This window comes from Pan paniscus, chromosome 22 (genome assembly GCF_029289425.2).
Source record: "Pan paniscus chromosome 22, NHGRI_mPanPan1-v2.0_pri, whole genome shotgun sequence".
Lineage (NCBI taxonomy): Eukaryota > Metazoa > Chordata > Mammalia > Primates > Hominidae > Pan > Pan paniscus.
This window is the reverse complement of record NC_073271.2, coordinates 35,307,569-35,334,830: the sequence shown is the minus strand read 5'-3', so window position 1 is coordinate 35,334,830 and position 27,262 is coordinate 35,307,569. Positions and strand designations below refer to the sequence as shown.

The 27,262-nt window shown below is 35.9% G+C and overlaps 1 protein-coding gene across 2 annotated transcripts in view; it reads left to right on the top strand.

The window, feature by feature from the left end:
• The window catches only part of BRWD1 (bromodomain and WD repeat domain containing 1), a 134,192-nt gene that overhangs the window by 85,487 nt on the left and 21,443 nt on the right, over positions 1 to 27,262 (top strand). For both annotated transcript variants that reach the window (XM_063601440.1, XM_055105204.2), the window contains 14 exons: positions 406 to 531; positions 620 to 727; positions 3,474 to 3,598; positions 4,328 to 4,410; positions 7,717 to 7,828; positions 8,457 to 8,518; positions 14,234 to 14,389; positions 14,622 to 14,742; positions 17,475 to 17,600; positions 19,286 to 19,358; positions 20,137 to 20,178; positions 21,947 to 22,090; positions 22,730 to 22,882; positions 26,617 to 26,783. In XM_063601440.1, the coding sequence (XP_063457510.1) occupies positions 406 to 531; positions 620 to 727; positions 3,474 to 3,598; positions 4,328 to 4,410; positions 7,717 to 7,828; positions 8,457 to 8,518; positions 14,234 to 14,389; positions 14,622 to 14,742; positions 17,475 to 17,600; positions 19,286 to 19,358; positions 20,137 to 20,178; positions 21,947 to 22,090; positions 22,730 to 22,882; positions 26,617 to 26,783 (1,598 nt within the window). The remainder of the gene's footprint in view (positions 1 to 405; positions 532 to 619; positions 728 to 3,473; positions 3,599 to 4,327; positions 4,411 to 7,716; positions 7,829 to 8,456; positions 8,519 to 14,233; positions 14,390 to 14,621; positions 14,743 to 17,474; positions 17,601 to 19,285; positions 19,359 to 20,136; positions 20,179 to 21,946; positions 22,091 to 22,729; positions 22,883 to 26,616; positions 26,784 to 27,262) is intronic.

The following is a 27,262-nucleotide window of genomic DNA, read 5'->3' as shown; positions in this document are numbered from 1 at the left end:
CATATTTTGAAATCACTGGTCTTACAACCTAAAATCAAGAGGAGACTCCTTGTGATGATTAGCCTGTGGCCAAACTCAGAGTGGAGTCTTGGCAGAACAGGCTATGGGTAAAAGAGGATTTAGGCTGGGTATTAGCCCCCTAAAATGGGATGTAAAATAGCATGAAGAATCTATCAGAAATTTAGGAGATGATGCTAGGAAAATGTTAGGTAGATTTACAATGCTTTTTTAAGTGATATATTCCTGTGTAAAGGAACTAAATATATATGCTGTGTGAAAACTAATCATTAGATGGACATGGCAAAAATAGTCATTCTGAATGGTGAAGTTTCTTTTATTTTTCATTCAGACAGTGCATGCTGCCCCTTTCTAATCTAAGAAACTTTGTTCTCTTCCCCTTGGTAGAATTTGCGGAGGATGACTCCAGCAGAGCTTGCAAATATGGAGCATTTATATGAATTTCACCCTCCAGTTTGGATTACTGACACCACACTTAGAAAATCTCCTTTTGTTCCTCAAATGGGTGATGAGGTGAGAGTAATACAAATTTAAAAACAAGAATATGGAACATAAAGTTTATATTGCTCTTAATTTTTAAATGCATATTTCCCTTTTGTAGGTAATATATTTTCGACAGGGTCATGAAGCTTATATTGAGGCTGTAAGAAGAAATAATATTTATGAACTGAACCCTAATAAGGAGCCATGGAGAAAAATGGATCTTAGGGTAGGATGATGGCATTATTAAATCATTAAACATTTTAGCACATACATAGTTAAATTACTTACAAATCTATTTAAAAACCTGTTGGAAACATATTTTATTACTTTCTTTCCTACTTGATAACATTTCTGCTGTAACCAAACCTTAAGATCCTGTGGGAATGGCTTGTTTGTCATTGGGCAAAATTTGTATGTTGCTGATTGGTGTGTAAAATGTTAAATGCAACAACCTAGAGTTTCAGAAAGGCAGCTTGGCAATATATATGTTATCACTCTTAAAAATGTTTATGTATCCAAGACAGATTTTCAGAGGAAGAAATGCAAGTTTTCAAAAGAAGAAATAAAAACTGGAAGAAGGGTTTAACCTGATGGATAATAAAATAAGGAAATAATAATTTTTCCTTTTCAGTACTTAGCCAATTTTGTGATTTCGTTTGTTTTTAGCTCAAGAAAGAATTCCACATTTTAGCAAGTGGCAAAGATGTTGGTTTGTTAACAGTTATTCAGATTGCTGGTGGGGTGTGTGAAGTGGTCCAGGCTTTCTAGGGGATATTTTGGTAATAGTAGTTGAAACTGAAAAATATTTGGAACTTTTAATTCTGTGATTTTACTCTTCTGGTAATTTGGAAAACAAGCAGAAATGCTTGTAAATATATGAGTATTGTAGTTCACTCACTGTTGACAGAAACAAAGCTGGAAAAAAAAAATTCAGATATTCCACAATAGTGAATGAACCAAATCATGGTGCATTCACACAGTCACTTACTATGTACAGCCCATCTTGTACTTGAAGGTTGAAAAATATTTGTTGAATGAATGATGGATACATTTTCACAGTGTATTACTAATAGGAAAAATGGGATGTGAAGTGGTATTTCTGGTTATGGTAGCAAAATTTTAAAAACATTTGCAGCCAATCAAAAGAACAACATCAAAATGTCAATGGTGATGATCTGTGGGGTAGTAGTACACGTGTTTTTTCATTTTTTATATTTTTATTCTACAGATTTTGATAACTTTTAAAAACTTAGAAAATGAAGAAAATGCTAGTTATTTTAACAAATATAGCTGTTTTTAACACATATTCAACTTAATGGCTCTGCTTGTATAAGTTAGGCTTTATATACATTGGTGGTTTTATTTATGTCTGTTTAACTTAGGACTGTGTACCTAAGTACAGTCCATCCTCATTATTCTTGGATTCTGTATTTGTGAACTGTGTACTTGCTTTATTTGTAATCCCCCAAACAGTACTCTCGGAGCCTTTTGGTCATTTCTGGACATGCTCAGGGTGGTGAAAAATTTGACTTGCCTGACGAGCATGTTTCTAGTTGAGGTTGAACAAGGTGTTGCTCTGCCTTCTTTTTTTTTTTTTTTTAAGCTCTCGCACTGCAAACAAGTGTCCTTTTCATGGTCTATTCAGTGCCACATGTTTTCCATTTTTGTGCTTTTTCTGGTGACTTTGCTGTTTAAAATGGCCCCTAAGCATAGTGCTGACATGCTCTCTAGTGTTCTTAAGTGCTAGAAGGCTGAGATGTGCCTTATGGAGAAGGTATGTTAGATAAGCTTCATTCAGGTATCAGTTAAATGTTTGCAAATCAACAACATATTAAATAAGGTACCTTTAAATGGAAACACACATAAAACCAAGTTATGTATGCACTGGTTTACTACAGTGTTGTGACCAGAATTTTGCAGGAACCTATCCCTATATATTCTCTATAGCACTGATTTAGTATTTTATTTCAGTGTTCTAGGTGACTATAGAACATAACTGCTGTGAATAATGAAAACTATGCTTAGCACTTTGTTTGGTACATTATAATAATAACATTTGTTCAGTGAATAAGTGGATGAATGATCTGTTGTATTCCTAGTATCAGAGAAGCAGACACTGGGGGGAAGGTTGACTATGGCAAATCCATTTGATGGATACTCCATCCAGGTAGGGACTTTCACCTGTTTACCGTCCTGTCCCTACTGCCTAGAAGAGGTCATAGCATATGGTAGATTCTCAACAAATATTACTTACTGAATGTATTAGGCAGAAACTTAATATCAAGATTTTGAAGAACACTTATGAATAAGTAGAATGCTTACACATTTTCACTGTATAATATAAAGCTATATAAATAAAAATGTGCATTGACTGGGTGTGGCAGGCCACACCTATAATCCCAGCACTTTGGGAAGCTGTTGTGGGAGCATCACTTGAGCCCAGGAGTTCGAGACTAGTCTGGACAACATAGGGAGACCTGTCTCTACAAATAATAAAAAATTAGCTTGGTGTGGTGGCATGTTGTATCTGTAGTCAGTCCCAGCTACTCGGGAAGCTGATGTGGGAGGATTGATTGAGCTCAGGAGTTTGAGATTGCAGTGAGCCATGATTGTGCTATTGCCCTCCAGCCTAGGCAACACGGTGAGATCCTGTTTCCAAAACAAAGCCAGAAGGAAATATGTTAGATTTTTAACAGTGATTGTCGTTAGATATTGCGCTAATCCGAGATTTGTGTTTTCAATCTTACACTTTTGTAATGTATTTTCTAAAGGATGTTCTTTGTATTAGAAACTGTATTAAATATGTGGAGATTAACTTTAGAAAAATTGAATGTAATTAATGGTATTAATTAAACTTGTCTGCTGGTTTGGAAGCCTAAATTATGAGTTTACTTAATATAACAGTATGTGGAGAATTATAGTATTAAGGAATTGCTTTTATTTTAACCATTAAAAAAATATGTCTGTTAAAGGATCAAGAATTGGTTAAAATAGTTGGAATACGATATGAAGTTGGGCCCCCTACACTCTGTTGCCTCAAACTAGCATTTATAGATCCAGCAACTGGAAAACTTACGGACAAATCTTTCTCTATTAGGTATGTATTATTTTTAAAAATGGAATTACTTAAATTTAAATTTGCCATTTTGCTGATTGAATGATTAGCATGCCCTTCCCATTTAACTCCAGGGTAACTGGTAGAGCACTGTGGATAGCCTAAGATGTGGCTCGAGCTTCTGATGGCTAGGAAACCCATCCCTGACCCTGAAGTCATAGTAGGCATGTTACAGTTATAGTTAAGTGTGGGCAGTCTGTTTTATATGGTTTTCATGCTGCTTATGTGGGTGGGGAATTCTGACATACAGGCCAAATTTTTTCTGCCCTTCGTTTTTGAAAAAATTCAGAATAAATAATTTCCTACACCTGTGCTGTCTAATAAGGTTACCACTAGTCACATGTGGCTACTGCTCACTTGAAATATGAATGGTTTGATTGAATGTCTTAATATGAGACTTGGCAGAGTATGAGGCATAAACATTTTTTTTTAAAGAAATGAATGTGTTGTGAATGTACACACTGCATTTTGAAGACTAGTTATGAAGAAAAAATATGTAAGATCTCTATTTTGTTTTGATTACATATTGAAATAATATTTTGGATATATTTAAAATATGCTATGAAATTTACTGTTTTACCTTTTAAAATGTAGCTGGTTGAAAATTAAAAATTACATTCGTAGATCTCATGTTTCTTTTGGACAGTGCTGCTTTTAGACTATATAACCTGCTTTGTAGAGAGTTTAATAATTTTTTAAATTTTTGTCTAGATATCATGATATGCCAGATGTTATTGACTTTCTTGTATTGCGTCAATTTTATGATGAAGCAAGACAGAGGAATTGGCAGTCTTGTAAGTCTATCCTTACTAAGTTTTATATACCCTTAAAAATTAATCTGTTTTATTGGTCTACCTTTTTGGCTGTGGGACTCTTAATTATAGTGTATACAAACATGTAAATTCCGGAAGAGATATAAGTGACCTATAAATATATTTTGCTTATGGCTTGGTACTTACTGATTATGCAGACTTTTTTGGTAGGGGCTGGGGGACGGTGGACAGGGCAGGCATTTTCTCCCTAGGTCACCCAGGCTGGAGTGCAATGGCGTGATCTCAGCTCACTGCAACCTCTGCCTCCAAGGTTCAAGCGATTCTCTTGCCTCAGCCTCCTGAGTAGCTGGGATTACAGGTGTGCACCACTACGCCCAGCTAATTTTTGTATTTTTAGTAGAGACAGGGTTTCACCATGTTGGTCAGGCTGGACTCGAACTCCTGACCTCATGATCCACTCACCTCTGCCTCCCAAACTGCTGGGATTAGAGGTGTGAGCCACCGTGCCCAGCCCTATTATGTAGACTTTTTTAGACGAGCAACTTTTCTTCTGTTCTTTTGGTTCATGACATTTGGAAAAGATTATTTTCACTCCTTGACTATAGGCTAGGGTAGACTTACTTCCTTTTAGACTTCCCTGTACTATATTGTATATAATTATCTTTGATGTAACATTGGCATAATTTACACAATTATACTAGGATCTAAAATGATCAGAAGGTTGAAAAGTAATTTCAGATTTCACACTGAAAATGTTCTGGTATACCCAATTATTTTACCCTTGATATCATAACAACGTAGACTTAAATGGGAAGACTTGACACTGTTTTGTTAAGAAATAAAAAATTCATATACACTTTGCTTTATAACCATGTAATGTATAGGTGGGCAGAAAAATTAAAAAATTAAAATTACCTCAATGTAATTTTACACATTCGAGTAAAATTACACATTGGAGTAATTTTAGTACCTCAATGTAGGTACTAAATTACTCGAATGTGATTTTTGTGATGATCATTTAAGGAGGGCTCACTTATTCAGAGTTGTGTAGATTATTAATCTCAGGATATAATTGATAATTGATTGAATGACTGTCATTAGGCTGGGTAGTAATAGCAACTGTTAATAGTAACTGTAGTACCTGTTTCACAGGTGTACAAATATATGTTCAGTGTGTAATGCTATCCAGGGAGCTTGTGTATTGAGTTAGAAGTAGGATGGTTCATTCTTTTATCAGTTCTTGGATTTTTGTTAGAAATATTAAGTTTTACCCAGGCTGTGTCATCTGGTGTACATATTCATAAATGATGTTAAGACATTGATCTTTCTAGTTACTGCAGTTTCTTTCTTTCTTTCCTTCTTTTTTTGGACACAAGGTCTTGCTCTGTTGCCCGGGCTGAAGGGCAGTGGTGCAATCAGAGCTCACTGCAGCCTCAACTTCCTGGGCTCAAGCGATCCTCCCACCTCAGCCTCCTTTTTGGCTGTGGGACTCTTAATTATAGTGCATACAAACATGTAAATTCTGGAAGCTGCACCATGTGCAGCTAATTTTTAATTTTTTTTTGTGGAGACAGGGTCTTGCTGTATTGCCCAGGCTGGTTTTGAATTCCTGGGCTCAAGCAATCCTCTTGCCTCAGCCTGCCTAAAGTGTAGGAATTACAGGTGTGAGCCACCATATCTGGCCACTGCTGCCTTTTTGTGTCGTACTACAAGAAGGTAAATTTTAGATAAAGTCCCTAATCATACTCATCTGACGTGAAAGATTGTCAGGGCGTGTGGCTCCTCTTTATAGATTATTCTCCTGGTAACACCTACACAAGTAATCAAGATTATTTTGGGAGTAGATGCAGAGAAAATTTTTCTTGAAGAAAAACATACAGCCACAAAAATAACATGAGGCAACATTAGCAGGTTGTATAGTTGTGTTCCGAATAACTTTAAAGCTTCCCAGCTATTATGATTTTTCAGCTCCCATGAGGTGTAAGAGGCTCTCATTTTTGCCAACATGTCCATTAATTTTTTTAAAACTGAATTATCTACAGTTAAACTCTAGAGATGGAGTCCCAGATGCCTCCTGTAATTTAGTGGTTTTTGTTTTATTTTTGTGGTTGAGAAATTATTGGACCAGACCTGTTATACTACACTTTAATTCATTTTGCTCCCCCATTTTTGCGTGGAATTTGAGTAGTATGGCAAGAAGAAGTTGCTTGTTTTCATTTTTACAGTGGATTTTTATCCTTCTCTTGAAAGGCCAAAGTAGGTTTATTTGAAAAGTCTTAACATAAGATTACCAGGGTGATCAGCTAGCAAAAACATAGAAAAGACACTTTTATTATGAGAAAACTTAATTTTTTCGGGCTCCTTTTTATTTAAAGGGTTGTTTTTGTATGAAGAAATATTTTTAACTAAACTGAAATTATCTTCTAGTATTAGGTAAATAGCAAGAAAAATATACACTTAATTTTTTATATCAAAGACTCTCTTCTAACATGTTTTTATATTTGGCCTCTCAAAATTGAGGCAGCTGATTTTATGACAATAATTTATTATTACATTCAGTTGTAATTAATGTTTATGTTAAATTAGGGTATTAGAGATTTGGATAAAATCATGGTGTGGTTTATCTTAAATTGTAAGTTTAAAGCTATACTAGTCTCCTTAGATTTCTTTCAGGGGCTATGGTTTCAAGTGATTTTGAAGTAAAATATATGTAAAACTCATGTTTACATAAGTTTGAAAATATGCTAAAGACTAAAACATGTAGGTCTAGTAGTTATGGCATTATTTTTTTTCAAACCTTTGAAGAATTCACTGTAAGCATACTTTAATTATTCAAGACTGTTTGCCAGGTATATTATATTCTTTCTTGGGGATAAATTGTAGCTTTAATCTTGATTATTTCTATAAAACTTTCCTTGAGAAAAGAACTGTTGATCTATATCCCGAAGAATCATCAGTGCTGGATAGGTGACTTTTATTGTTTCATTGGTTTTGTTTTGTAAATGGTGGGAAGGGTAAGAAGGAAGAGATATGGTTACTGCAGCAGTTCATGTTTCTATTGTAATGAATGTTAAACACAGATCTAGTGCAGTTTATTTCACTGGTTGAAGTGTTAGAGTTGTAAAATACATCTAGAAATGCATTTAATCTAAAAGTTAATTTTTTTATGCCATATTTTTCTTGGTTTGTTTAGGAGCGCTGCTTGCCTGTTTTTGTATTGTGCTTTTGGCTTCTTTTTTATCTGTATCATATGGTATTTTGTAGATTAAAAAAATGTTAATGAATGTTAGCAGAGAAATGCCTCAGACTTGATCATTTCTCTCCTAGGTGACAGATTCCGCTCTATTATTGATGATGCTTGGTGGTTTGGAACAGTGTTAAGTCAAGAGCCATATCAACCACAGTATCCTGATAGTCATTTCCAGTGTTATATTGTTAGGTTTGTATACAGATGAAAACTAATCATTTCCCAGTAATTCAGTGTGGCAGGTTGCTGTATAAATAATACATTTCTGGTTTTTAAAAAAACATGGTTTTTATCTGTCATTAAGTCATGTCAGGCTGACCCGAAATGTCTCTCAGACATGCACCTACTCTTTGTTTCCTATTCACTAGTACTCCCCTTGGTTCAGGTTCTGCTTGCTTTCCTGGAACTATTTCTGTAGCCACCTAATAATTTCCTTTACCTCATATTGTCAGTGTCCTAGTTCAGAAGCAGATACTATATCATTAATCTTCTTCAAAGAAACCTTTGATGCCTCTTCATTGGCAATGGGATAAAAACCATTGACTGTGGCTGTAGTGGAATTCAAGGGCTTCATGCCTTGTCTTTCAGTTATTGTTCACTTTGGGTGCAGGCCACATAGGATTTCTGGTTTTGTTCTTAAACCTGTTATTTTAATAATATATCCTTCTTAAAAAAATTTACTGTTAATATTTAAAATTGTACTGCTGCAGTGAGGTTAATTTTCACATTTTGTATCTTTTGTTTACTTTTATAATGGATACCTATTATCCACATTTTGTTTTTATGAAAGGCTAACCAGAGATTTGTTGTTTTTTAACAGGTGGGATAATACTGAAATTGAAAAACTTAGCCCATGGGACATGGAACCAATTCCTGATAATGGTATATATATTTGTTAAATAATGAAAACATTTTATTTTTATAATATGTACATTTGCCAGTGCACATGGAACAAACATATTTGTATTCTATGATCAATATATTCAAATTATTACAGTAACTGAACTTTACTGAAAGAAGACAACAGCATCGTGTTTATCTGTTTTGTTAATTCTTGACCTTAGATTCCAGCTTGATTTTGGCTGTACCTTAGTAGCTTGCTGTCGTTTCTCATGTAACCCTGCATTAAACTTAACTCCTGGCTGGGCGCCATGGCTCACGCCTGTAATCTCAGCACTTTGGGAGGCCAAAGCAGATGGATCACCTGAGATCAGGAGTTCGAGACCAGCCTGGCCAACATGGTGAAACCCTGTGTCTACTAAAAATACAAAAAATTAGGCGGGCATGGTGGCGTGTGCCTGTAATCCCAGCTACTTGGGAGTCTGAGGCAGGAGAATCGCTTGAACCCGGGAGGCAGAGGTTTCACTGAGCCGAGATCGCGGCTACTGCACTCCAGCCTAGGCGACAGCGAGACTCCATCTCAGAAAAACAAAACAAAAAATTTACATCCTTCATGTAGCCTCTACTTTGCCTACCTCATTCTTAAATCTTTTACCCTTGGTCTTCCTTCAAGGAAAAGATTGAACTTGACTTCCATCTGTCTTCTGCTTTACCTCAAGTTGTCTTATTATGGATTTTCTACTGAAATAGACAACTATTTAAAGCCAGCCTGTCCTCCAGTGCTAGCATCCCACTGCTGTTGGCCTTCCAAGGGCCTGGTACCTACACTTAGCTCATCCCCTCCAACAATTTTAATTTCCTCCTACCTTTCTCCAGTCAGGTTTGAATATGTCTCTTAGACCTTATATTTGACTTCATGAAGCATTTTTGTTACTGAATTATTTCCCTTTTGCGAAACTTTTTGAAAGGGTACTCTATATCTCTTGCGTCCATTGTTTTCACCACCAAGCTTTCTTTATGTGTTTTTACTGATTTGTAACATCCTTTGATGTTTTTCTCTTTTTATAATTTTCAAGAAAATCTCTGAATATCTGCATTTTGATATTTCTCTTCAATATGTACTCTCCATTTTTATAGCACGTTAAAAAACTTGATTTCAAGATAATTTCAGACTTAAAAAAAGTTAAAAAAATAGTACAAGGATTTTCTGAATACCTATATTTCCCTTCTTATACAGCTAGCACATTGTAGTGATCAAAATCAGGAAATTATTATTAATACGATACTATTGTCTATAGACTTTATTCAGATTTTGTCTGTTTCACTAATATTCTTTCACATTTTGGATTTGTCATGTCATCTTAGTCTTTAATCCAGGATCCCTCCGTTTTTCACTCTTTCATGACTTTAAGGCTTTTGAAGATTACTGGGCAGTTATTTTATAGAATTTCCATTAGTTTGGGTTTGATGTTTTTTCTCGATTAAACTTAGGTTTTGCATTTTTGGCAAAAATGTCAGAAAGGTAATGTGTCTTTCTCAGTGCAATTATTTTAGGATTTTAATAATTTGATTTAGGGGGTATGTGTCAGGTTTCTCCAGTGTAAAGTAAATACTTTTTCCATTATAATTAGTGTCCCATGGGGATATATTTATGTGCTGCAAATAATCTTGTTTCTTATGCTGTTTCCACTCACTAATTGTAGCATCCGTTGATAATTCTTGCCTCAAATAATGATTTTTTGTTTTCATTGTCTTACATGTATTAGTTGGAATTCTACTATAAGATACATCTTCTCCTTTCCCATTTATTTATATTAGTATGTACTCAGATTTTTGTAAAATAAAATCAGTGTTCAATTGTTATCATTATTTTGTTGCTACCTTATTGCAGATTTGGCCACTGGGAACCCCTTCATGTTGGCTCCTATGTCCATTTGACATTTTCTTTTGAATCGCCTTTGAGTGTTTTCATAGCTTCTGGCAATATGCAGTGTTCAAGGCTCACCTTTTACTTTCCCTACCTCAGCTGTGGAATCAGGCAGTTTTTCAGGGGCCATGGCCTGTTTGATTGGAGAATGGCATTTAGAAACCAAGATATTTCTTGTTATTGATGAATAATATTCCATTATATGGATATAACACATTTTTATCCATTCATCAGTTGATGGGCATTTGGATTGCTTCCATTATTTGGCTGTGAATAGTCCTCCCGTGAATATCATGTGCAAGTTTTTTTTTCTTTTGGGTACATATGTAGGAGTGGCATTGCTGGGTTACGTGGTAACTCTGTTTAACCTTTTGAGGGCTCCAAATGGTTTTTTTGGAGCAGGTATACCATTTTACATTTCCAGCAACAGTGTATGTGGGTTCCAATTTTTTTACATCCTGGATACTTTTGTTTTTTTTAACTTATAGGAAGTATTATTGTGGTTTCGATTTGCCTTTCTCTGATGCCTAATGATACTGAGCATTTTTACCTTTGTTTATTGGTCATTTTTATATCTTTGTAGAAATGTTCAATTTCTTTTTTCTTTCTTTCTTTTTTTTTTTTGAGACAGTCTCCCTCTTTGCCCAGGTTGAAATGCAGTGGTGCAATCGCGACTTACTGCAACCTCCACCTGCCAGGGTCAAGTGGTTCTTGTGCCTCAGCCTGCTGAGTAGCTGGAACTATAGGCATGTGCCACCCAGCTATTTCGCCATGTTGGCCATACTAGACTTGAACTCCGCGTTGGCCTCCCAAAGTGGTGGGATTACAGGCGTGAGCCACGGAGCCTGGCTGAGAAATATTCAGATTCTTTCCTCATTTTTAACTGTTATCCATTAGTTTGGGATATCATAATTTCTTCTGTTCCCTTAAATGGTCTCTGTATTTCGGGGCTTTTCTGGATTTTTTTTTGGTTTTTTTGCTTTATTTTCTTTTACTGTTTCATTAGGATAATTTTTATTGCTGTGTCTTCAGTTTTTATTGCTGTGTCTACACTATGTTAGTGTAAAATTTGTTACATATGCATCTTTTTAGTTTTATGTTTGGAAAATATTAGTTATTATTGCTTTGTTTTATGAAATATTAGCTATGCTTATAGAGTAAATCATATAACTACATCACATATTTGTTTCATGCACATTTCTTGAATGCCTACCATTTGGGGGGCATCAAGTTAGGCACTAAATAGACATTATGAGAAAAGATTTAGTTTTTTCCCCTCAATGATGATATACATTCAGAAATGAATAACACATATTGTGCTCTTTTGAATTTTTTTTTTTTTTTTTTTTTTTTTTTTAAGATGTAGTTTTGCTTTGTTGCCCAGGCTGGAGTGCAGTGGCGCAATCTCCACTCATTGCAACCTCCACCTCCCAGGTTCAAGTGATTCTCCTGCCTCAGCCTGTTTAGTAGCTGGGACTACAGGTGTGTGCCACCATGCCTGGCTAGTTTTTGTATTTTTAGTAGAGATAGGCTTTTGCCATGGCCAGGCTGGTCTTGAATTCCTGACCTCAAGTGATCCCCCTGCCTCGGCATCCCAAAGTGCTAGGATTACAGGCATGAGCCACCATTCCTGGTGTTGAGTCTTTTTATATTTTTATCTTACATATTTATATTTTCTTTCGGAATATCTTATGTATCACCAGCCAATGTGTTTATAGTATTCACCTTACTGCTTGTTGTTTTCATCTCTAAAAGTTGGATTTGGGTGTGTGTTTCATGTCTTCCATTTATATATGTTTTTAATGAACATGCGTAATATAATAACTGCATTCATGTCTTTGCTAATTCTAACATATGTGCCAATTCTGGTTGGTTGATTAATAAATCTCTTCATTATGGGTATTTCCTAATATATTACCTGTGTTATAATTTTACATTTTATGTCAGACATTGTGAATTTTACCTTGTTGGGTGCTGTATATTTTTGTATTCCTGTAAGTGTTACACTTTGTTCTGTCACACAATTAAGCTAGTCGGAAACAATTTTATCTTTTTAAGATACAGTAGATGGGTTTGGAGCAGTGCTCAGCCTAGAACTGATTTACTTTTGACTTCTAAGGCAAGACCCTTTTATGCAATGTATCCATTGCTCTATGTATCATGCAGCTTTTTCAGTCTGGCTGAGGGGAACAGGCATGGGTGCTGGCCCTTTTGTGCATCAGGCCTTCGTTATCACAGATCTTTCATTTGGTTCTTTTCCTGGCTTCCTGTCATTTCTTCACACGTGTGGGTTGATCAGTATTCACCAGAATACCTGAGGAGACCAGCCCAGGCAACATAGTGAGACCCCCTTTCTCCCCATTAAAACAGACACACCCACACACCCACACCCCTTGCCCAAAGTCATAGTTTTTAGGTGGTATAGATGTGATTTGAACTCAGATCCCGGCTTTGATAAACCAGTGTTTTTTAAAGCACTTTATGTTGCCTGCCTGTACAGCGTCTTTCCTCTTCCTTTTGATGAGATAAAATACTGAAAGCATAACTCTGAATTACAGTATAAAAATACACATTTTGGCTTATTAGGGCAGTGGGATGTCTCTGCCCGCTTCCCCCACATTTCTTTTATGTTCATGCAGAAAATAAAATGGAAATCCTTTTTCTTTTTGCAAGAACATGAATTATAAGCTTATAGGAATCATTTATCATCCATGTTTAAAAAATTCCCATCTCTCAGCTAAAAGACTACATCATATGACTTAATTCTAATAGGTCAACTCTACTGAAGTTAAGAGCATTCCCAAAGAATGCTCTATATAAAACTTGTGTGTATGTTTGCAGGAATCTTAATGGATATGTTTCTAGAGGAAATGTTCCCATGAGCATTCTCTCCATCATTTAGCAGCTGTTAAAATGATGCTCTTCCCAATGCCCTTGTTCCCTCATTGTGAACGTGCTCTGAGTTAACCTGGTAGCCAGTACACAGTACACAGTAAATGACATTTCTTATCTGTATGTTAGAACTGATATTCAATAAGCTAAAATATTTTGAGCTTCCTCAGATTTTCTCCTTTTTTTTTTTTTGAGACAGAGTCTTGCCCTGTTGCCCAGGCTGGAGTGCAATGGCACAATCTCGGCTCACTGCAACCTCCACCTCCGGGTTCAAGCTATTCTCCTGCCTCAGTCTCCTTAGTAGCTGGGATTACAGGCTGGCTAAGTTTTGTATTTTTAGTAGAGATGGAGTTTTGCCATGTTGGCCAGGCTGGTCTCGAACTCCTGACCTCAGGCGATCCACCCACCTCGGCCTCTCAAAGTGCTAGGATTACAGGCGTCAGCCACCCTGCCTGCTTCTCCTTATTTTTTCAAGAAATACCAGTCTGTTTCATTTGCGCTCCCTTAAAATTTAAGAAAATTAGCCATTTGTCATGTGGGATTATTTTATCCATTTTGACTTGACTTTTTAAAAATTTTAATTTAAAAATTTTAACTGTATGTAAGCTTAAAATTTTGAATATTGTCAGGTTCAATTTGTGTTTTCAGAGGCCTCAGGGTTAAGTTTGCCTCCTTGAAGAAATAGACTGAAAACTGCAATACTGGCACTCTTATTTTTAATTTTTAATTTGTTAGGGTAGGTAGATTGTGTTTTTACCTGAATTTAAGCAATTTGTTAATCTCAATGAGTAATTTTAAAAGAGTTGCACATTTGAACTCTATTTTTGACTGTGGAGATAACCTAGTTTTATAAGCTATGAAAATTGAATTTTAATACCGTATATATTTATTTTTTGTGTTTTTTTTCTTCCCCTCATTGTTTTTTATGGTATTCATAGTTGATCCACCTGAAGAATTAGGAGCTAGTATTTCTGTCACATCAGATGAGCTAGAGAAATTGCTCTATAAACCACAAGCTGGTGAATGGGGTCAGAAATCAAGAGATGAAGAATGTGATAGAATTATCAGTGGTATAGATCAACTTTTGAATCTTGGTAAGTTTTTTATTTTTTAGGATGAAAAGTTTTTTTTTCAATTTTTTTCATAAAGGTATTTAAAAATACTAGCATAATTGAGGTTTCTGTTCTTTTCTACACTTTGTATTGGTTATCTTTTAATTTAGCCTGTAATGTTAAATGTAGCCATATCTTATGAATGATTTCTAGAGAAGTACCACTTAGAGGCAATGGATTTATTGATTAAAAACTCTCCTGTCTTCCCTAACAGATATAGCAGCAGCTTTTGCAGGCCCTGTTGATCTGTGTACGTACCCGAAGTACTGTACTGTAGTAGCTTATCCAACCGATCTTTACACAATTCGAATGAGACTTGTTAATCGATTTTACAGGTTAGTAGAAACCTGCTTTCAAAATGTTTAAAAAGCTATATTTGGCAATATTGACTAGGGTAAACAAAGAAAGAGATAGTGGTAGAATTGGGGGCTGATTAGCATTTTCTGTTTCATTATTCTCTTTCATTGTCAGATGGTGTTAGATGCCTATGGGTAGGTGTGGGTAGGGCCAGGCAGAAGATTGACTACCATATTTCACCCTCGTTTTTTTTTCAGTGATTATTTCCATATCACTGAAATTTTACTTTTATTCCACTTATTTCAGTAAACTTTCACTGGTACTTTAGTAATGAGAATTTTTCTATCCTCATACATGATTGAAGACATAATTTGTTTTAAAATTAATAGCCATAATTGAAGAAACAGTTGTTTGTTTTTCTAATCAGGTAACCAAGGTGCAGAATCTTAAGGCCTCAGTAAATGTTGTGTTTTATTATTTGAACAATAAGACCTTCTATTTTAATTATTCTTGGTAAATAGTGGTTTTGTTTCTCCAGTGGTTTTCATTTGCCAAACTCATGACAGATGGTTTAACAGGGTGGCTACTGCTCCCAGGGAACTGTCAGATGAATCCTCATTTCCAGTGCAGCAGCTGTTGGCAGTCTTTCATCAAAAGTCCATCCATCTGGAGTTACCTATTGTGATTGGCCAAGTAGTTTTGCTTTGGCTACCAGGGCTTCGTTCTGTTGAATATGATATTCCTGAAATCTCTTGGATATTCTTTGTGTCATTTAAAAATAATTTTTGTGGGAGGCCAGGCGCATTGGCTTATGCCTGTAATCCCAGCACTTCATGAGGCCCAGGCAGGTAGATCACCTGAGGTCAGGAGTTTGAGGACCAGCCTGGCCAACATGGTGAAACCCCTTCTTTACTGAAAATACAAAAATTAGCCAGGCACGGTGGCACGTGCCTGTAATCGCAGATACTTGGGAGGCTGAGGCAGGAGAATTGCTTGAACCTGGGAGGTGGAGGTTGCAGTGAGCTGAGATCACGCCACTGCACTCCATCTGGGTGGTGGAGTGAGACCCTGTCTAAGCAATAAAAAAAATATATATATATATATATATATATTTATTTATTTGTGGGAGCTAAATGATAAGACCACATGGACACACAGAGGGGAACAACACACACTAGGGCCTTTTGGAGGGTGACAGGAAGGAGAGAATCAAGAAAAACAACTAATGGGTACTAGGCTTAATACTTGGGTGATGAAATAATCTGTACAGCCAACCCCTGTGACACAAGTTTCCCTGTGTAACAATCCTGTACTTGTACCCTTGAACTTAAAAGTTAAAAAAAATATATTTCTGTAAGCAATGGTCTGAACAGGTGGTCTCTTCAGGCTTTACTTTTGTTGTGAAGTCTTTAACACAGTCCAAAAAGCAGGTTTCTCTAAGTTTATTGTAGGTCCCAAGAAATTCCTTAAACTGTTCTGAGTAGATTCTGTTATTTATACAGTCATATACTTCTGGCCTTTCTGATGCATGAGTTTCCTTTCTGCTCTGGAAAAATAGTTGTTCAACCTATCCTTGAGTGTCTCCAGTAAGGCCTGATATCTTATTTAAGCACAGGCTCTCACAGCCGACATGAGTAGGAGGCTGAGAGTTGCAGGGATGGTCAGGCCTGGCTGGAGAAGGGAGGTCCGAGTCAGGGCCTCAACCCTCAATCTTTAGTAATCTGTTTTTCTTAGAAATTTTGTTAAGTTGTTAGATAACTTTATTTTTTTTCTTTGTATGTTTAAATTTCTATTTAACTACATTTAAAAATAATATTTATATAGTTAATACTTGGTCTTTTTGGCCTTTGGAAGATTAATTTCCCAGAGGCACTGACTTTTTATCTTTGGCTTCTAGAGCACTGGTAAGTATAAAATTTCCTATTCTTAATGATTTTTACAGCAGTTGATTGTATTTTAACTTTTATAATTCAACTACTTTAAGAAATTATAAAAAGTCATCTTGAGTCCACATTATCGACGTAATTTATCTCTGTAATTTAACACTGGAATGTGCATTCCAATCAGAAACCACTTGATTGTTTACAGTGAGACTGAAGCTCTTAGTTTTTGTTTGTTTTTTTGTTTGTTTTTGAGATAGAGTCTTGCTCTGTCACCCAGGCTGGAATGCAGTGGCATGATGATAGCTCACTGTAGCCTCGACCTGCCAGGCTCAAGCAATCCTCCCACCTCAGCCTCTTGAATAGCTGGGGCTACAGGTGCGCACCAGTACGCCTGGCTAATTTTTTAATTTTAATTTTTGGTAAAGATGGGGTTTTGCCATGTTGTCCAGGCTGATCTTGAACCCCTGGGCTCATGCTGTCCTCCTGCCCTGTCCTCCCAAAGTGCTGGGATTACAGGTGTAATCCCAGCTTGCTGGGCCAGCTTTTAGGGTTGATGATATTTAACATATTTTCTTTATTGAGATTCAACAATTTTAAAAGGTACCTATATGCAATATGAAAAGGGAGGGTAGTTTTGTTGGTTTTATGTATGTGATTAAGTAATTTGTTAAGATTTTTGTCCTCTTCAGTTCAATATAATTGCTTCGGTGTCCAATGTATTGCCTATGACTATGATCAAGTTGAGAGCATTAGAAGGTTATTCATTATAACTTTGCACTTATGGTTTAATTATTATTTCACAGTTGTTTAATTCACATGCTGCATTTTTTCACTTGGTTTCTGTCTTCTCATTTTCTAAGCCCTAAATTGTCTACTTTATTTTGAAGGAGGCTGTCTGCGTTAGTTTGGGAAGTCAGATATATAGAACATAATGCCAGAACATTTAACGAACCTGAGAGTGTAATTGCAAGATCAGCTAAAAAGATAACTGACCAACTTTTAAAATTTATCAAGTAAGTAATTTCATAGATGTTGTGTAAAAGTGACTGCATATTGTGCTATTAACGATCATCTAGTTTTGCCAGGCATGGTGGCTCATGCCTGTTAATCCCAGCACTTTGGGAAGCGAAGGCCGTCAGATCACTTGCGGTCAGGCATTTGAGACCAGCGTAGCCAACATGGTGAAACCCCGTCTCTACTAAAAAAAATACAAAAATTAGCCGGGCGTGGTGGTGGGTGGCTGAGGTGGGGGAATTGCTTGAACCCAGGAGGTGGTGGTTACAGTGAGCCCAATCGTGTGGATTGTGCCATTGCACTCCAGCCTGAGTGACAAGAGCGAAACTCTGTCTCCAGAAAAAAAAAAAAGAGGAAAAAAAAACATCTAGTTTTGTTTTTTACTCAGAACTATACTTTTTTAATGCTTTACTTTAGATGACATTTCTTTACATACATAATTTAAGTAAAATCTGAGAAACTGAATAATTCAGTTTTTCAACTTTTTAAAATTTTGAAATAATTTTATACTCCAGAAAGTTGCCATTTGCCTTTCATCTAGTCTCCCCTTAGGTTAACATTTTATATAACTACGGTGTACTTATGAAATGTTAAAAAAAAAAATCTTGGTACCATGCTATTGACAGAAAGTGTAGAATTTATTTGGATTTCACTAGTTTTTACACCCTTTTATGTTTCAGAATCTAATCCAGAATCCCCATCAAATTTAGCGTTTTGTTTTCTTAGTCTCCTTCAATTTTTTCTTGTCTTTATCACCTCATCATTTTTATGAATGTTACTTATTTTATAGAGTATAGTTATGTTACTTATTTTATAGAGTATACTTAATTGGAGTTTGTTTGGTATTTTCCCATGATTATGTTGTTTTAATGTTTCAGATTATGTCCTGTGAAAATGTTTGTATACGTGTGAATATTCTGTAGATTTTCTTAAATTCAGAAGTATTCGGAATCAAAGAATGTAAACTGACTTGGAAATTCAGACCCAGGTTCTAGTCTGCTCTATTCTAGTGAGCATTCTTAATTTAGAAACAGTGCCATCGTTTTCAGCATCTAGCTGAAAACTGGGGAGTAACTGATTCTTGTCAGCTTTCTTGGGTTGATTCTGTCCTAAGTCTTGGAGACTCATACTTAAGTTACCTCCTCCCCAGAATCACCTTCTTGTTCTTACTTCAGGAAAATTATCTACCCATTTTTGTCTCCTTTATGCTTAGATATCCATATTTCAGCATTCTTTTTTTCTCCTGTGTGTACAGTAAGATACTATTTGCTTTAATTTCAATTCCTTTTTCCCTTATATATATGTGTGTGTGTGTATATATATATATATTTACCTTAAATCAACTGTTTTCCTGGTACTTATTGTGTGAATACTGCTATTGATGATACTTAGAAAAACTCATCCATGTATTCATCCAATTGAGGCCATACATATATTATTTCTGGATTACCTGCTTAATTTGGATACACACTTAACGGAAAACAAGAAAAACCTTCAAGATTCTAAATTAGGATTTAAGATGGCTAGTTACGTTTACAAAGGGTTGGGGGAAAACCTGATATTCCTCTGTTTGAAATTAGGCACGTATAGGTTGGTGAACTGTTTATATTTTAATGTATAATTTGAATCCTTGCCAACAAGTCACTACATCTGCATACTATTAAAGTGAAAATTTGTTTTTTAGGAATCAACACTGTACAAATATCTCAGAACTTTCTAACACATCTGAAAATGATGAGGAAAATGCTGAGGATTTGGTATGAAGTTTGTTGATTTTATAATGGTTTTTGTTAATTTCAAATGGTATTTTTAAAAAGTGAAGAAGAAAATGTTGGCTTTGTAGTACCAACTCTTGTAGTAGTCCAATGAACAAATAGGGCATTTGATAAAATTATATTTTTGAATTTTCTAGATGATTTATGAGGTAATTTGTTTTAGCTAATATCAAAATATATCTAAGTGAATAACTTTAGGTGTGGAATATATTCTCTTTCTATATTTTAGCTAGTGAAAGGTGTATTATATAAAGTACCTTGGAGGCTGGGCACAGTGGCTCACACCTGTAATTCCAGTGCTTTAGCAGGCTGAGATGGGAAGATTGCTTGAGCCAGGAGTTTGAGACCCTGTCTCTACAATAAATAAAAAAGTTAGATGGGGGTGGTAGTGCATGCCTGTACTATAGAACACAAAATGCAGAAACTATAGGAATCTGTATGTTTCTGGGGATTTGTGGATAGAGGTAAAACACAAGTTTTGTATTTAGGAAATGCATGAAACGTCTTTTTATAGCTATAATTTCAAATTTTAGAATTAGTTCATGTTCTTAGGGAATGAAAAAGGATTATTAAGAATGATTTTTTTTTTTCAAGCCTGGGTGCCACAAAGATCATCTGGTACTCTTTCTTTGGAGATTTTGTTAATAACATGTTATAACTCTGGTAATACCAAATGTCTTTGATATGTTATTTATTAAGATTATGTTATTATTTTCTAATGAGACTCTAAATACTTAAGGTGCTCTGATTTTATTCCTAGGATGATAGTGATCTTCCTAAAACATCTTCTGGAAGAAGGAGAGTAAGTTACTCTGCATGGTTGACTTTTGTAGTTTCTTTTTCTTTGTTTTAAAATCAATTCAGGATTTTAGTTTTTGTCTTTGAAAAGTTATATCAGTGTAGATACTGAATATTTTATTAGCAAAATGTAGATACTGAATATTTTATTAGCAAAATGGGAGAAATTACTGGAAAGGTTTAGTGGGAGAGTTGGAATTTGTACTGTATTATCAGAGTGAGATGGAGTAAGAAGAGGCCATTCAAAAAACAGAGGCTACCACAGGAAAGACAAAAAAAGTAGAGAAATATGGCATGGCATGTCCATAGACTGTTAAGGGCACTACACCTGACTGGTGTAGAGGTTGGATGTTGAAGTGACCAAAGTGGCTGTGTCTGGCTGTTATGATTGGGGTAGATTATGGTGATATTGAAATCCAAGGATTTCATTTAAAGTAGAGAATCAGTTGAATAGCCAAAATAGATAATACAATTTGAAGGATAAGAAGATGTGTATTAAAGGAGATGAATTAGGAGTTTATTCCAAGAATATAGGGTGAAGGATGGGTACCTAGTCAAGGATATTTGCTTGGAATGGAGAGGAAAGGAAAATTATGAGACCTTTTTAGGGAAAACTAACTAGGATTTGGTGACTGAACTTTTTTTAACAATGGAGATATGTTGGGATGATGAGGTTGAGGGGTAAGGAGAAGGGTCTATGGAACTAAGTTTATGAAAGTGGGTAATCATAATGGAGTATCAGCAGCAGGCTTTGAAGTGCAAATAGAGAGTAATTAAAATTAAAGGTTATTAATATGAAAATGCTTAAGACATTTTAGCCCAGATCATTTTAAATTTCCTCCAAATGCTCCTTAAATTTAAGCTTTTTATGAAATATTAATTTATACCATGTGCTTGCCTTCCAGAACACTGAAAAGTTAGACCTAAAATACTCTAATTTGATTAGTCATTTTCGTTTAATTTTATTTCTAGACTCCCAAGTGTTTAGTATTTGTATTTATTTGCTATGTCTGCTGCAGCAAATGACAAATTTAGTTGCTTAAATAATAAAAATGTATTACCTGATAGTTCTGTAGATTAGAAGTTTTCATGGGTCTCTAGGTCAGAATCATGGTCTTGGTGTGACTAGAAGCTCCAGGGAGAGTTATGTGCATTTTCCAGCTTCTAGTGGGTGTCCTCACCTTGGCTCCAGGTCACCTTGTTCCATCTTTCAAGCCAACAACGTAGCATTTTTCAGTCTCTCTCTGACTCTGACCTTTCTGCCTCCCTCTTATAATAACTTTTGTGGCTATACTGGGTCCAAGCAATCAATTCAAGATAATCTTTCATCTCAAGGTCTATACCCTTAATGCAAAATACCTTTTCTCATGTAAGGCAACATAGTCATAGGTTATGAGGATTATGATGTGGACATCTTTGGTGGGGCCGTTATTCTGCCTATCATATTATCAGATATGCTTCATATTCTGCGAAAACAAATATTATAAACCTGGGAGGTGAGAGGTCATGGAATAGCCTTTCACTAGATAATGTGCTCTTGTTAGAGTATGCTTTTCATAGCTAACTTTGTAATATTTCTGAAATTGGTTAAGTTATATCAAAATAACTTATGTTACATGCATAGTTTAAAAATTTCATTTCTGGAAAAATGTGTTGAGAGCAACATATATGACATTATTGTATTTTTATAGAAGACAGTAGATCAGTTACATTTTTACCACAGTCTTACACCAATAGTGTGATTTTTCTTAAGACTGTGAATGTATTTTTAGGTCCATGATGGGAAAAAAAGCATCAGAGCTACGAACTATGTTGAAAGCAACTGGAAGAAACAGTGTAAGGAACTAGTGAACTTAATTTTTCAGTGTGAAGATTCTGAACCATTTAGACAACCTGTTGATTTGGTTGAATATCCAGTAAGTTTCCATTGTTTAAATGTTTGGGGCTTTTCTTGTTTTGCAGTGAGGAAACTGGGGTAGAGTTATTAAACTTTAAAGAGAAAGATACCTAGGCTTTATGTTAACTTTTTTGCTCCTATCACTAAGTGGTAGAAGTATCGTTTTTACATAGTTTTCTTCAATTTATAGACACCCTTGTGAGCTCATTTAAGAATTTAGACTTAGATAATCAGATTAGTATTACATAACAGTGGGATGGATCTACTTAGATTTCTATCTAAGTAGGCCCAGCACTAGGAGAACTGTGAATTGGATAAACGTGTCTGTTTGCACTCTTTAAAAAGGGAAATTGAAAGATGACTTTATAAAAAAAGTTGGATTATAACAGCACAGAGTGACTGTAGGATGCTTGGAGTACATACAGCAGGAAATAAAACCATCCCATGTGTCACTAACAATAAATAGACATTAACATTTTGGTATATTTCTATCTTTTCTTTGTTTTTATACCTCTTTTTAAACATTACTAATGAATTTTAAGAGTCCTCTAACCTTTTCCTCTCTTCTATCATTTCAAATTTTTTAGAGATCTGATGCATTTACATTTCTAAAAGCAAGAAATGAATCTATGAATTAAATATTGTGTTTAAAACCTAGGACTACAGAGATATTATAGATACCCCAATGGATTTTGGAACAGTAAGGGAAACTCTAGATGCGGGAAATTATGACAGCCCTTTGGAGTTTTGCAAAGACATCCGGCTCATATTTAGCAATGCAAAAGCATATACACCAAACAAAAGATCAAAGGTAATTTTTTATGTGGTTTATTGAAAAAAACTGCCTGATCTGTGTAGATAATTTCCCAATGTAATAGTAATTTTTTCCAGTGTAATTTTCCACTGTGTAGTAGAGGTTAGAACATTAAAGATAAGTGAATAAATTAAGACTATTATAAAGAAAAGAGCTTCTGCTACTGCTCATATATCTTCAGTTTTTGCCTTTCATCAGTTGATGTTTATCATAATCTCCTTAAATTTTATAAGCAAGTGGGGATTAATGGGAGTAGGCATCAATAGAAAGTGAACAAATTTGATACACAGAGTAAGAGACTCTGTGTTTTGTATGTATAAGGATCTTGATTGGAAACGTAGATCGAGACTGTAAGAATATTAAAAGTAAAAAGGAAAATCTGATTGTGAGACTGCTGACAGCATAAGAACATTTGGATTTGAAGAAGGAACACATAAGCTATCAGATTAAGACCACAAATAATGTTACAGAGCCAGTGGAGGCTCTTTGCTTGATGTGTTAGAAGCTAATATTATGACACAGGGTTTTTCTTTTTCTTTTTTTTTTCTTCTAGCCTATTCAAGTGAAGTGGTGACACTGGGTTTTTGAGAATAAGCTTTATATTGAAAGTTGACTCCTAAGGAGACAGGAGTGAATTTCAAATCTGACTCCGGTGCTGGCTTTAAAGCAGTATTTTTATTTTTTATTTTTTTTTAAAGAAAAGGTTCAGGGCATGGATTCTGAGATTAGCAGGTGATTAATGGAAGGAAAGGAGAGGTCTGGAAAGTCTTTGGGCATGTATAGTTATTTCTTTATGTTATCTGATGGGTTGCGTGTGCAAATTTGGGGGAAGTTAGTGTGAAACATGCTGGAAATTCAGGCTCTGATGTCAGCAGGCTCATTCTTTGCAGACTCCACTTGGCCATACTGGTTTTAACCAGTTTCAGCCAGTTCTTCTTATCTCATAAGCAGAGGGAGTTTCAGTGTTTTATAGTAGGTTGGGTTTCTTTCTTTCTTTTTTTTTTTTTGTGTCATTTTGTAAACTTAAGAATTTTTGTTAGTTAATTGATTTCTTTAACTCTTTGGGGCACGCAGTTTCAGTAGAAGGTTACTAAAGTTTTGTTAACATGTTACACATTGGGTAACTTTTCAAAACTTGATGAGGCCTGTAATCCCTGGAATTTGGGAGGCCAAGGTAGGCAGATCACTTGAGGTCAGGAGTTCGAGACCAGCCTGGTCAACATGGTGAGCCCCCTTCTCTACTAGAGATAAAAAAATTAGCCCGTGTTGGCGCTTGCCTGTAATCCCACCTATAGGCACGAGGCATGAGAACCGCTTGAAATGAGGCATGAGAGCCACTTGAACCTGGGAGGCAGAGGTTGCAGTGAGCTGAGATCACGCCACTGCACTCTAGCCTGGGCAACAGAGCGAGACTCCAGGTAGCTCATGTGTTGAATAATTGTAAAAAGTCATATTTAAAGTAAAATACTTGTTTGATCTTACAACATTTTTTGGTGTCTACAATCAGTGACATTTAACTGTTTTGCTTTAACTGCATTTCCCTGTCATTACTTAATATTAGACTCCTCCAGCATTACTGCCTCTAGTCTCAATTTGAGAACTCTTTTTTGGATTCAGGATCCACACTGCTTGCTGGATCAGTTTAACGTTCAAGGCTAACGTTTCCAAGCTTGGGTTTTTGTCAAAGTCACCATTTGTAAGACTGTTTTTTTTCAGCGACAAAATAAATTTCATTCAAGTCTTCCCTGCGCCCCTCAAATACATGTTTGAGGACACATACCATACAATTCACCATTGAAAGCTTATAGTTCAGTGGTTTTTGGTATAGTACATTGTCAGTTGTTCAAAACTATGGTTAACTATATATAACATAACATTTGCCATTTTAGCCATTTTTATGAGTACAATTCAGTGGCATCATTTATAATCTTTCTAAAACCTTTTCATCATTCCACACAGAAGCTCTGTAACCATCAAGCAGTAATTTCCCCTCACCCCCAGTCCTTGGAAACCTCTAACTTTCTGTGTCTGAATTTGCCTGTCCTAGATAATTTCATATAAAAATTGAGATCTTACCATATTTGTCCTTTTGTGTCCAGCTTATTTATTTCACTTAGTGTAATGCCTTAAAGGCTTATGCATGTTGTAGCATGTATCAGAACTTTATTCCATTTTATGGCTGAATAGTATTAAAGTGTGTGGTTATACCATATCTTATTCATTCATCTATCGATGGCCAGCTCGGCTGTTTCTATTTCTTGACCATTACGAGTAATGCTGCAGCAAATTTTGGAATACACGGATCTCTCAGAAACCCTGCTCAATTCCCTTGGGTATAGACCTAAGAGTAGAAATGCTGGGTCATGGGATAATTCATGTTTACCTTTTCCAGGAACCACTACACTGTTTTCCATATTGGCTGCACCTTTTTACATTCCCGCTGGCAGTGTATAAAAGCCACAGTTTGTTCACATCCTTGCCAACACTTGTTGTTTTTGGAGTTTTGTTTGTGTGTGTGTGTGTGTGTGTGTGTGTGTGTGTGTGTGTGTGTGTGTGTGTTTTCTTTTCTTTTTTTTTTTGAGCCTGTCTCACTCTGTTGCCCAGGCTGGAGAGCAGTGGTGAGATCTTGGCTCACTGCAACCTCCAACTCCTGAGCAATTTGCCTGCTTCAGCCTCCCGGGTAGCTGGGACTACAGGCTTGCGCCACCATGCCCGGCTAATTATTGTATTTTTAGTAGAGATGGGGTTTCACCATATTGGCCAAGCTAGTCTTGAACCCTTGACCTCAAGTAATCTGCCTGCCTCGGCCTCCCAAAGTACTGGGATTATAGGCATGAGCCACTGTGCCTGGCAGAATAAAATTTATATATATGAAATACTGAAAATAACTGTCAAAGATCATTTCAGATTAAGTATAACAAATTTCACATTCATTTGTGAGCATATATATATGTATATGAGAAGCATGTAAGAAATTCGTATATCTCACATACTTTTTAAAAAAGTTTTCTGGTATTGGAGTGTCTTCGCCATCCACTGCCATGTACAAGAATTATATTTAAGTTTTGAGCATTAGACTTTTGCACTTATTTTCAGGAAAGGTCGTGGAGGAGGATAGAGTAGTTCTGTACATACATAGTTGTATCCAAAAGTATTTAAGATTTGATGTTATTTAATTGTAAACATTGTTAAAACAAATCTTTCATATGCATTAACGTTCTAGGTTATACTTTCTGCTACTGGATGCAAGGTATTTTTGTTTCATTTTTAGAATTAGGTGGCATTGAAAACAGATTGCAGACGGAGAGGGGTATATAAAAGTGCTTTTGTTCCCTTGCCCCAAAGAGAGACAGCGCTTTTGTAGCCTAAATAGCAGCCTTAAAACCATTCAACTTCCCATCTAACTTTGGGAGAAGGGTATATTTTGGGGTTTGTACATACAGATGTTAGAATAGGCAAAAACAGTTGAGATTCACTGACATATAGACATAAGTCCTGAATATAGATGCTTGACTTCAAACTACTTTCTTACCATCTGAGAGGTATGTATTTGATACTTCTTACTTCCAGATGTCATTAAGGGAAGGGGGTTGGAAACAGAAGAAATGGGTGACAGCCATTACCTATAAGCAGTGATATAATACATTGCAAGGGATCTCAATGATTACAATTATTTCTTAAGTACTTTTAAGGCTATTTTGTAATTCTACTTTGTTTTTATATCCTTGCAGATTTATAGTATGACCTTGAGATTATCTGCCTTATTTGAAGAAAAAATGAAGAAAATCTCTTCTGATTTTAAAATTGGTCAAAAATTCAATGAAAAACTTCGAAGAAGCCAGAGGTTCAAGCAACGGCAAAATTGTAAAGGTGACAGTCAGCCTAACAAAAGTATCAGGTAAACTGGTTATGGCAAGCTTGCTTTATTTATTTATTTAATTTTGGAGAGAGTCTCAGTGTGTCACCCAGGCTGGAGTGCAGTGGCATGATCTCTGCCTCCCGGGTTCAAGTGATTTTCCTGCCTCAGCCTCCCAAGTAGCTGGGACTACAGGCACACACCATCACATCTGGCTAATTTTTGTATGTTTAGAAGAGACAGGGTTTCACCATGTTGGCCACGCTGGTCTCGAACTCCTGACCGCAGGTGATCCACCCACCTTGGCCTCCCACAATGTTGGGATTACAGGTGTGAGCCACCACGCCCAGCCTATTTATTTATTTTTTATTTATTTTTGGAGACGGAGTCTCTCTCTGTTACCTAGGTTGGAGTGCAGTGGCATGATCTTGGCTGACTGCAACCTCTGCCTCCCGGGTCAAGCAGTTCTCCTGCCTCAGCCTCCTGAGTAGTTGGGACTACAGGTACATGCTGCCATGCCT